Source organism: Amphiprion ocellaris, chromosome 15 (assembly GCF_022539595.1).
Source record: "Amphiprion ocellaris isolate individual 3 ecotype Okinawa chromosome 15, ASM2253959v1, whole genome shotgun sequence".
NCBI lineage: Eukaryota > Metazoa > Chordata > Actinopteri > Pomacentridae > Amphiprion > Amphiprion ocellaris.
The window spans coordinates 34,867,298-34,879,711 of record NC_072780.1 but is presented as its reverse complement, the minus strand read 5'-3'; the positions used below and the strand labels follow the sequence as shown (position 1 = coordinate 34,879,711).

Below are 12,414 nucleotides of genomic sequence, written 5' to 3'. Positions count from 1 at the left end.
TACAGTAATATACACACATCTACACACATCTACACATACATCCACTCCCTAACACACATATACAGTAATATACACACATCTACACACATCTACACATACATCCACTCCCTAACACACATATACAGTAATATACACACATCTACACATACATCCTCTCCCTAACACACATATACAGTAATATACACACATCTACACATACATCCTCTCCCTAACACACATATACAGTAATATACACACATCTACACACATCTACACATACATCCTCTCCCTAACACACATATACAGTAATATACACACATCTACACACATCTACACATACATCCACTCCCTAACACACATATACAGTAATATACACACATCTACACACATCTACACATACATCCACTCCCTAACACACATATACAGTAATATACACACATCTACACATACATCCTCTCCCTAACACACATATACAGTAATATACACACATCTACACACATCTACACATACATCCTCTCCCTAACACACATATACAGTAATATACACACATCTACACACATCTACACATACATCCACTCCCTAACACACATATACAGTAATATACACACATTTACACACATCTACACATACATCCACTCCCTAACACACATATACAGTAATATACACACATCTACACACATCTACACATACATCCACTCCCTAACAACAACACACATCTACACAACACCACATCAACACACATCTATAGGTAATATACACACATGTACACAGAAATATCCACATCTCCAGATGAATGCAGTCCTCTCCCCTCGTCTCCCCATCCTCACCTCTGACTGTTTCCTCTCTTGTTCTCCTTCTCAGCCTTTTCTCATCTTTTCTTTTTAGCTTTTTCCTCCTCATGTTCTTTTTTTCTCCTCATCTCTGTTTCCTCTCATCTGGTTTCTCTCTTATAGAACCAGTAAACATTCAGCTCCTATAATAAACACTAGAATCACATCCAGGATGCAGGATGAACACATTCAATTTCCTCTTTTTAAATATAATAATCCATAAACTGCTGTATAGTTCTGTCATATTAGTCTGTCTGGGCTCCACCCCTCTAACATGAGATCTTCTGAAGTCTTACAGCAGAAAACACACGTAGAATAACAATAAAAATGTTCTGTGTTTCTTTCTGTTTGCTTTTCTAACCTAAAAATCAAACCAGAGCTGCCAGGAAAGATGATTTTTTTTTTACCAATCAATAATTATTCTTTGACTATTTCATTTCATTTTCTTGATGAGTTTGGAACATTTCTTTTAGGGTTTTTAACCTCTAAAAATATGAAAAACTACTTCCAGAAGAGCGTATAGTTGTTTTCGCCATACGTACACTACTGCTGCTGGATAAACCAGCTTTCTGTTTTGTTATAATCTCAAGAACTTCCAAAGTTTCCAAGCTTTTGGCCTTGGAATCTTTTACCGTAAAGTAAATCTGCTGCAGAAACCCTGAAAACCTCCAGAACCAGCTCCTACATGGACGGTTCCTGCGGTCAGAACCGGTCTAGAAGTTCCAGCAATGGAAAACGTTTTACTGAATCTTCATAAACTGAGAGTTTGTGTCTCAGAGAAGCTGCAGGTTGAACAGAAGTCATGAAACAGTCAGACTCCTCCAGAAGTTTAACAACCAAGTCAAACTTTTCTGCTTCAAAGCGACTCGCTGCAACTTTTAGAGGAGGAGGAGGATGAAGATGAGGAAGGCTAGCTGCTCCTGAACCTCTGATGTTCCTCCTCCTCCCATCTACAGCACTAAGAACTCTCAGGTTCACCATCAGTTTGCTGCTCCTGCATGTGTTTGCTTGTGTCTCTGCTTTCTGCAGGATATTTGAATAAAATTACAAATGAAGCAGCTTCGTTCCAAAAAGAGAAATCCTTCATTTGAATAACAGCCTAAATAACTAAATAACTGCTTTCATGACAGTAAAGTCCAACAGATTCTGGTGGAACTGGACCTTCTGGGAGCCGTGATTCTGCCCAAAGCGTCTTTTATTCAACATTCATAAAGAATCTTTAAACATAATTATCATTTCTTCTCTTCCATCCTTTTCTCAGAAGCATAATTCCAGCTGCTCTGAGGATTTAACAGTTTTATCATTCATATTTCTCTTTGTGCCGTCCTGATGCTGATCCTGCAGCTTCAGCTCCATCTTCTGACGTCTCTGAAGGTTGGACCTCGTCAGATCTCAGGATGACCTCGGCGCCGTCATTGAGAAATGCTGACTGAATGGATTTCACTGGATCTGCTGCTGCTGAGGTCCAGGAACCTTCAGAACGTCCTTCAGGAACCTTTTACCTCCAGAACAGATAAACGTTGGATTTTATCAAAGATCAATCAATATTTTACCGATAACAGGATCGTATTGATGAACCTACAGATGGTCGTCAGCTCCTCTCTTCTCTGGAGGTTCAGGAAACGATTCATTTAGATTTATCGTCTCTGAAAAAGCTCTAAAATAAAAACCAGAAGAGAGAAACACAGTTAGTGAGTAGAAAGAACACCGAGGAACATCCAGCAGCTAAAGACCATAGCTGGATCCTTTAAACCAGGGGTGTCCAACATGAGGCCCGCGGGCCAAAGCGGCCCTCCAGAGGGTCCAATCCTCCAGAGGGTCCAATCCTCCAGAGGGTCCAATCTGGTCCTCAAAGTGTAAAAATTCCAGAGAAGACATTAACTGCAGATTGTAAATTAGAAAAACTATAAATTTAAAATCATTTCTAGACCATGACAAGTTGTTTGGATCATAAAGTAAAATACTAGATTGTTCTTTGTTGTTTTGTGTCTCGTTTTTGTCACATTTTGTCTCGTTTTGTTGTTTTTGTCTCATTTTTGTCGTTTGTCCATTTTTTTCACTTTGTAATTTTTTGTCTATTTTTTTGTCTTTTTTGTTTCGTGTCGTTTGGCTCATTTTTGGAATATTTTGTCTGTTTTTGTTGCTTTTGTCTTTTTGTCTGATTTTTGTTGTTCGTCTCGTGTTTTTGTCGTTTTGTTTCTCACATTTGTCATTTTTTGTCTCATTTTTGTTGTTTGTCCATTTTTTGCTGCTTTGTAGCTTTTTTGTCTCTTTTTTCATGTCATTTGTCTAATTTTTGTCATTTTGTGTCTCATTTTGGTCTCGCTTATGTTTTTTGTCTTATTTTTGTCATTTTGCATTTTGCTTTATTTGTTGTTTTGTTTCGTGTTTTTGTTGTGTGTTTTTTTGTTGTCTCGCTTGTCTCGTATTTGTAGTTTGTCCATTTTTTTGGATTGTGACGACCCTTCATCTGGACACCAGATGTTCCTGATCAGGAGCTGAGGGTCTCCACCTGACTGAACCACACCTGACTGAACCACACCTGACTGAACCACACCTGACTGAACCACACCTGACTGAACCACACCTGCAGTCAGTGGTTCAGCTGCATTTAACTGCTCTCCTCTCCAGTCTAGATGGTTCGCTGACAGGAGCTGGTGTCTGTGGAGCTCCAGCATCATGTGTGGGGTTTTGTGTCGTTTGGGCCTTGACGGCATTGTGGACTGCTTTTAGTTAGCAATAAACCTTTGTTTTTCACCGTACAGTGGTTGTCTCCGAGTTTTTGTTGCAACTGTGGACCCGAGTTGTAACATGATGCTTTGTAATTTTTTGGCTACCGTAATTTTTTGTCTCTTTTTTGTTTTGTTTCATATCATTTGTCTCATTTTTGGTCGTTTTATGTCTCATTTTTGTCGCTTTGTGTCCGTTGTGGTTACAGTTTCGTGATGCAGTTTTCCTCTTCAGCTGCTTAAAATAAAATGAGAATCCTAAAAGTGTTTTTGCAGATTACTGGAGATATGAAACACACCAGTTCTGGCTGACGTTTTAAACACGTATATATAAATATATGAAACATTCCCCATGTGCAGTTTTGTTCTGCTACATGCATAAAATCGTCATGTAAATTGATTCCGACACGACAATCTGTCCTCCATGTCAGCGCTGGACGGTAAGTTCTGCTGACAGGAGAGGAATGAATTACATTTAAATAACCTTTAAATAACCTTTGTATTACCTGTACACTACCTGTACGCTGGGCCATGTCTGAGTCTGGTATGGAAATGTGTCCACGTGTGTTTGTGTGTGTTTCTGTGCACGTGCCTACAAGCTTAGCTGTTTTCGACACGCTTACATTTCATTTTGTTGTGGATTTGTCATAAATCTATCTGCAGGATTCATCATACCGTGTTGTTCCCGTGTTCCTCCCATGTTGTTTCCGTGTTGTTCCCGTGTTCCTCCCATGTTGTTTCCGTGTTGTTCCCGTGTTCCTCCCGTGTTGTTCCCGTGTTGTTCCCGTGTTCCTCCCATGTTGTTCCCGTGTTCCTCCCATGTTGTTCCCGTGTTGTTCCTGTGTTGTTCCCGTGTTCCTCCCGTGTTGTTCCCGTGTTGTTCCTGTGTTCCTCCCATGTTGTCCCTGTGTTATTCCCGTGTTGTTCCCGTGTTCCTCCCATGTTGTTCCTGTGTTGATCCCATGTTCCTCCCATGTTGTTCCTGTGTTGATCCCATGTTCCTCCCATGTTGTTCCTGTGTTGTTCCAGTGTTCCTCCCATGTTGTTCCTGTGTTGTTCCCGTGTTCCTCCCATGTTGTTTCCATGTTGTTCCCATGTTCCTCCCATGTTGTTCTTGTGTTGTTCCCGTGTTCCTCCCATGTTGTTCCTGTGTTATTCCCATGTTCCTCCCATGTTGTTCCTGTGTTGTTCCCGTGTTCCTCCCATGTTGTTCCTGTGTTGTTCCCATGTTCCTCCCATGTTGTTCCTGTGTTGTTCCAGTGTTCCTCCCATGTTGTTCCTGTGTTGTTCCTGTGTTGTTCCCGTGTTTCTCCCATGTTGTTCCCGTGTTGTTCCCGTGTTCCTCCCGTGTTGTTCCTGTGTTGTTCCCATGTTCCTCCCGTGTTGTTCCCGTGTTCCTCCCGTGTTCCTCCCGTGTTGTTCCCGTGTTTCTCCCGTGTTGTTCCCGTGTTGTTCCTGTGTTGTTCCCGTGTTCCTCCCGTGTTTCTCCCGTGTTCCTCCCGTGTTCCTCCCGTGTTCCTCCCGTGTTGTTCCCGTGTTCCTCCCATGTTGTTCCCGTGTTCCTCCCATGTTGTTCCCATGTTGTTCCCGTGTTCCTCCCATGATGTTCCCGTGTTGCTCTAGAGGACGTTCAGGCTTCAGATGAAGAGTGTGTTCAGTGTTTATGTGAATCTCCTGCAGCTCATTAAATGATCTCCTCTCAGGTAGCGTCTCTGTTGTCCTCATCTTTGTTCTTCCTGTTTCGCTGCAGAATGAAGACGTCTAACGCAGCCGCAGGAGATTTAATGCAGGAGATTTAATGCAGCTGTAGGGTTTTAATGCGTTGGCTGCAGGACGATGCTTCCTCCCCCAGTGGAGCTCTTGTTTGGAGATAATGATCTCCTCCAGCTGGTGGAGGGAAAGAGTTGCAGAAACAGAGGAGAGGTGTCTGGATGGATTCGTACAGTTTTTAATATCCTGTATTTACAGTCAGAGGAGCTGCAGGAGGTGAAGAAACTGCTCAGAAACAATCAGAATCCTGCAGCTGCATGTTGGAGCTCCATCTTCCTGCTCCTATTAGATTTACTGCAGAGCTGCATTTGTTTTATCTATCACAGCAGCAGCGTCTGTCCTCCTCCACCGCCTTAAATCATCCTCACTGATGCAACATCACACCAATCTCACCACTACACCTCCTCCTCCTGTTTCAGCTTCAGTTTCTACTGCTCAGCTGCACCTCCTCCTCCTGTTTCAGCTTCAGTTTCTACTCCTCAGCTGCACCTCCTCCTCCTGTTTCAGCTTTAGTTTCTACGTCCAGCTGCTGATGGAGGAAATAAGAGGCTCCAGGTGAGGAGGGTCAACACAGAAAGGATTGATCCCAACAAAAAGACGCTTCCAGACGGCCGGAGGAGGGTCAAAGAGCCGAGCGTCAGAGTGAGGAGGAGGAGGAGGAGGAGGAGGAGCGGTGAGGAGGAGTGAGGAGGAGGAGGAGGAGGAGGAGGAGTGAGGAGTGAGGATGAGTGAGGAGGAGCAGTGAAGAGAAGGAGGAGGAGGAGGAGGAGGAGTGAGGAGTGAGGATGAGTGAGGAGGAGGAGCAGTGAGGAGGAGGATGAGTGAGGAGGAGGAGGAGTGAGGAGGAGGAAGGCAGTGATGAGCTGAGGTGGAGCAGCTCCAGGTGGATGAAGTGTTTACGACTCGGCTGTGAGCTGAGAGCTGCTCATAAATCCAGTAAATCCGCTTCGACGCTGTTAAACTGAAGGACACGTGAAGGTCAGCAGCTCCAGACGGCAGGAAGAGACGAACCCCAACAAGTCACTGCTGCTACAAGGTTTCTGGTCAGACTATTATCAAACCATGTTCCATATCTGCAGAAAAACACACGGTAGTTTAAAAAGAGGCAGCAGGGTGGAGGAATTATCGTTTAAAAACTAAAACACCTGAATGTTTCTGCAGATTTCACAAGTCTGAAGAGAAATATTTGATCAAACAATCAACTGATCAAATAAAACATTAATTGGAGGGTTTTGATCAAATAATTTTTTGAGCAAAAAAAAAAGCAAAAGTCACAATTAAAATTTCTTAATTATGAACATATGAGGATTTTCTTCTGCATTAAGTAATTTTGAGTCACTTTAAGAGAAGATTTGGGGAATTTTTAAACTTTTTTCTGCTATAAAAAATAAACTGATTTCTGGAGAAAATAATTAATTCATAAATGGATTAATTAGAGATTCCAGCATTAAGGAGAAATCCTGGATAAAAGTTAAACAGCTGGAAGTTTCTGCAGATTTCACACATTTGAAAAGAAATGTTTCATCAAACAATTAACTGAGCAAATAAAACAGAGTTTTTTAATAATTAACATAATAAAAAGCAAAACAGTCACAGTTAAAATTTATTAATTGTGAACATGTGATGATTTATTCTAAACTAAGTAGGTTTGTTTCAGTTTAAAAGAAGATTTTTGGCATTTTTAACTTTTTTATGACATTTTACAACAAAACAAACACAAAACTACTTCCTAGAGAAAACAATTGAGAAATGAGTAGTTTTTGAATATATATACAAACATACATACACACACACACATACATATATACATATGTATATATGTGTATATATATATATATATATATATATATATATATATATATATATATATATATATATATATATATATATATATATTCAATTCAATGCTATTTATATAGTGCCAATTACAGTCAAATTGTATTAAGATGCTTTACAGAACCCATATGCCTGAACCCCCAGAGCAGCCCTAAGGAGACAGTGGCAGGAAAACACCCTTTTAACAGGGAAAAAAACCTGGAGCAGAACCCGGCTCTAATGTTGGGGGAACCATGTGCTGCTGGAAGGAGGGTTGAGAGGGACAGAAGAGGTAGAAGGTAGAGATAGAGGGGAAGAGTGGGTGGGAGAACAACCACAGATCTGAAGCATCCAGCTCTGATATATATATATATATACACACACACACACACACACACACACACACACACTCACACTCACACTCACACACACACACACACACACACACACACACACACACACACACACACACACACACACACACACACACACACATATATATAATGGCATGCCGTTTAGGAAATTATATATATATATAATCTAGAATTCTGAATATATGGAATGAAAGTCGGAATATATGGAATTAAAGTTTGAATATATTGAATGAAAGTCGGAATATATTGAATGAAAGTCGGAATATATTGAATGAAAGTCAGAATATATTGAATGAAAGTGTTCAGACTTTCATTCCATATATTCGGATTTTCATTCAATATATTCAGACTTTCATTCCATATATTCAGACTTTCATTCAATATATTCAGACTTTCATTCAATATATTCAGAGTTTCATTCCATATATTCAGAGTTTCATTCCATATATTCCGACTTTTTTTCCTACCGAGTCCCAGAAGGGACATGTCGGTATGGCGAAACGACAATGGAGGACACCCACCTGTACGAGAGTTTTATGGAGGTTTATTTTGAAATCGGCCGAAAACACAAAGACATTCAAGCAGTGCTTAACAAGAGGCACAGTTTTCACATAAACGATACTGCTTTTCGAGCAAGCTGGTTCCAGTGCAAGTTCGGAGCCAGTGTCTGACTGAGCACCAGTTCCTTGTGTTTCCACCAACTAACCACCGGCTCCTGGGGACGCAGCAGTTATCGGCCAAAACAATCCCGCTTTGACCAGCTGCATGCTGTGATTCTAGCCGGGGCCCTGAACGCCACAGTCGTGCTGGACTTGATGCACTACGAGTCTGCCATGCAGACCAACGATCCTGATCCTGGTAAGTTTTATTTCTCCAACACCCTGCTGTTAGCCCACTATGAATACACAGCTACAGTAGTCCCACATTAATATTATGAAGGCTACACCAGCTAACGTGGTAGGACACAGCATCAGTGATCAGAGGTTGGTGTTGAACTGTTGTTTGCTAACCAGTTAGCCGCCGCTAAGCTAACAAACTATGGAACAATTCCTTATAAAACCTGAGAAAAGGAGCAGCAGTATTTCCTAACAAGACCTGTATTCAAACCCTCCCACGTTGTTACACAACGACCCATTAATCATATTACTGAACTATATGGTAATCACTGAAATTTCTCTTGAAGAACCAATGAACTCTTTGCTAACACATTCTAATTTATGTGTTCATTATGTTTTGTATCAGTAATGCAAGTCTATAAAAAAAATTATTCAAATGATCAAACTAACACAATAAAGTAAAGAGTACTGGTAATCTGCAGCTATTTTCATAATTTCAAGGGAAAATGCTGATTGTTCTGTGATTTTCCAGCTTTGCAGATGTGGAAATTCAATGCACTGCTTTCTCATAGACAGATGTTTCTGGTGGTTTTTAGTTGTTATCAAATAAAACAAGGCATTTAGCACTGTTGGAAATTATTACATGTATTTTTTGTAACCCTTTCTAACATTGTATGGACAAAGCAATAATTAATCAGTTAATGGAGAAAATGATTTGTAATACAGATGCTATCATCAACATTTCTTGTTTATTTTATTTAGTTGTCAGCCTTGGAGGATGAGGTCCAGTTACCAGGATCACTACTCTGCAGCTCACAGATCCCATCCTGCAGCTCATCCATGTTGTCCTCCTCTCAACAGACCAAATCAAGTAAGATCTGTTTAGACTATGCAAACATGAACATGATCAATATGTTAACTTTCAGCCCATCCTAAAATCACAAAACAGAACATTTACTGTAACTGTGTTTATGAATATAGAAAATATTTACTAACAACTAATACCTTTTTGGGTGCTTTTATGCAGGAAAAAGGAAGCAGGATGCTGCTGTGGATCTGCTGCAGTATCTGGAGAGGTCAGAGGAACAGTTTAGAAGACACCAAGACCTGACCTCTGCCATGCTCCAGAACATCCAGACACCAAGACCTGACCTCTGCCATGCTCCAGAACATCCAGACACCAAGACCTGACCACTGCCATGCTCCAGAACATCCAGAGACCAAGACCTGACCACTGCCATGCTCCAGAACATCCAGACACCAAGACCTGACCACTGCCATGCTCCAGAACATCCAGAGACCAAGACCTGACCACTGCCATGCTCCAGAACATCCAGACACCAAGACCTGACCACTGCCATGCTCCAGAACATCCAGACACCAAGACCTGACCTCTGCCATGCTCCAGAACATCCAGACACCAAGACCTGACCTCTGCCATGCTCCAGAACATCCAGACACCAAGACCTGATCACTGCCATGCTCCAGAACATCCAGACACCAAGACCTGACCACTGCCATGCTCCAGAACATCCAGACACCAAGACCTGACCACTGCCATGCTCCAGAACATCCAGAGACCAAGACCTGACCACTGCCATGCTCCAGAACATCCAGACACCAAGACCTGACCACTGCTATGCTCCAGAACATCCAGAGACCAAGACCTGACCACTGCCATGCTCCAGAACATCCAGAGACCAAGACCTGACCTCTGCCATGCTCCAGAACATCCAGAGACCAAGACCTGACCACTGCCATGCTCCAGAACATCCAGACACCAAGACCTGACCACTGCCATGCTCCAGAACATCCAGAGACCAAGACCTGACCACTGCCATGCTCCAGAACATCCAGACACCAAGACCTGACCACTGCCATGCTCCAGAACATCCAGACACCAAGACCTGACCTCTGCCATGCTCCAGAACATCCAGACACCAAGACCTGACCACTGCCATGCTCCAGAACATCCAGAGACCAAGACCTGACCACTGCCATGCTCCAGAACATCCAGACACCAAGACCTGACCACTGCCATGCTCCAGAACATCCAGACACCAAGACCTGACCTCTGCCATGCTCCAGAACATCCAGACACCAAGACCTGACCACTGCTATGCTCCAGAACATCCAGACACCAAGACCTGACCACTGCCATGCTCCAGAACATCCAGACACCAAGACCTGACCACTGCTATGCTCCAGAACATCCAGAGGATGGATGAAAATTCAAACACCTTGGTTGGACTGATGGGACGTACGGTGTCGGTGCTGGAGAGACTGTCACAGAAATAAACTGCATTATCCACTACTTCTGATCTTTTCTAGAAAAAAAAATCTTCTTTTTTGTAAATTCTTTTACATTTTATTTATTTAACTTCACCTGTTTTGTATTTTTACTCTTGCACTTTGGGGGAATAAATAGAAATTTGTGATGAAAGATGCGTGTTTTGTCTATAATCTACAGACTTTATTCAGTGTTCAGTGCACTTCTGTTACACACATTTTGACAGATAATTAGTGGTGCTTTTGAACATATCACACCAAGCAAGATAGATAAACTGCACTACTGCAGCAGATATATTATTGAAGTGTGCTTAGATGACGTGTATACATACACCGCTCACAAATAGTTATTCAACTTTTGGGTGAAATTTATGGAAAATGTAAAAAATTCATGCTATGGTAATACCAAATCATGAAAGTAGGGCAGTTAAGTAGAAGCATGCAATAGCGATTTCCTCATCTCAAACAATTTATTGAAACAAAAACTAACAACAGTGGTGGGTATATCACAATAAAAATGTCAGTGTCTCATGACCGTTTGGACAGAACAGCAGCCTTCAGCTGAAATCCAGTACAATTGTGTCCCACCAGTGGCGTGATCACGGATATCCAGGCAACAGCTGACCTCTGCCTCGCAATTAACCTTAAGACCATCTGTAAAGATGAACATAGATATTATTATCAACTTACTGCGTTTAACTGTTATGTAATGGATGAAAACATAGTCGAAGCTAAGTAACTAAGCTAACGCTAACATGTTCAGTGTTAAGAGTCAAAACATCTCTGACAATTACTTGACTTCCCCGTTGGCTGTGACTGCGATGAAGGCAGATTGTTAATCACAGCAGAGCTAATCTGAAGAGCAGATCCACAGCAGCATCCTGCTTCCTTTTTCCTGCATAAAAGCACCCAAAAAGGTATTAGTTGTTAGTAATTACTTTCTATATTCATAAACGCAGTTAAAGTAAATGTTCTGTTTTGTGATTTTAGGATGGGCTGAAAGTTAACATATTGATCATGTTCATGTTTGCACAGTCTAATCAGATCTTACTTGATTTGGCCTGTAGAGAGGAGGATGGCATGGATGAGCTGCAGGACAGGACCAGTGAGCTGCAGAGTAACAGTCCTGGTAACTGGACCTCATTCTCCAAGGCCGACAACTAAATAAAATGAACAAGAAATGTTGTTGATAGCATCTGTAATTTAAAACCATTTTCTCCATTAACTGATTAATTATTGCTTTGTCTATACAATGTTAGAAAGGGTTACAAAAATACCTGTAATAATTTCCAACAGTGCTAAATGCCTTGCTTTGAGGCACAACTGGAAACCACCCAAAAAAATCTGAGTAAAGGAAATCAATGCTTTGAATTTCCACATCTGCAAAGTTGAAACCTCAAGAACAATTAGCATTTTACCTTGAAATGATAAAAATAGCTGCACATTACCAGTACTCTTTACTTCATTGTGTTAAATTGATCAGTTGAATTAGTTTTAGACTTACATTAATGATAATGTTAGCAAACAGTTCATTGGTTCTTCAAGAGAAATTTCAGTGATTACCATATAGTTCAGTAATATGATTAATGGGTCGTTGTGTAACAACGTGGGAGGGTTTGAATACAGGTCTTGTTAGGAAATACTGCTGCTCCTTTTCTCAGGTTTTATAAGGAATTGTTCCATAGTTTGTTAGCTTAGCGGCGGCTAACTGGTTAGCAAACAACAGTTCAACACCAACCTCTGATCACTGATGCTGTGTCCTACCACGTTAGCTGGTGTAGCCTTCATAATA

The 12,414-nt window shown here is 41.4% G+C and overlaps 1 protein-coding gene and 1 long non-coding RNA gene across 3 annotated transcripts; one reads left to right on the top strand and one right to left on the bottom strand.

The window, feature by feature from the left end:
* Nucleotides 1-215: 215 nt before the first annotated feature.
* On the bottom strand, nucleotides 216-6,373 carry LOC111585753 (fibrinogen alpha-1 chain-like). 2 transcript variants are annotated; one of them, XM_055017759.1, is made up of 3 exons: nucleotides 4,214-6,373; nucleotides 2,392-2,466; nucleotides 216-2,311 (listed from the first exon to the last, which is right to left on the bottom strand). In XM_055017759.1, the coding sequence occupies exons 1-3, from the start codon at nucleotides 5,116-5,118 to the stop codon at nucleotides 2,308-2,310; spliced, it is 984 nt and encodes a 327-aa protein (XP_054873734.1). In that variant the 5' UTR covers nucleotides 5,119-6,373; the 3' UTR covers nucleotides 216-2,307. The 2 variants fall into 2 exon arrangements, with proteins under 2 accessions (XP_054873734.1, XP_054873733.1); XM_055017758.1 differs by having other exon boundaries at nucleotides 216-2,304.
* A 1,610-nt stretch (nucleotides 6,374-7,983) lies between these two features.
* Nucleotides 7,984-9,585, top strand: LOC129350744 (uncharacterized). Its single transcript, XR_008604238.1, has 3 exons — nucleotides 7,984-8,355; nucleotides 9,096-9,204; nucleotides 9,361-9,585. It is a non-coding gene; the product is annotated as an uncharacterized LOC129350744 (long non-coding RNA).
* The last annotated feature ends 2,829 nt before the right edge of the window (nucleotides 9,586-12,414 follow it).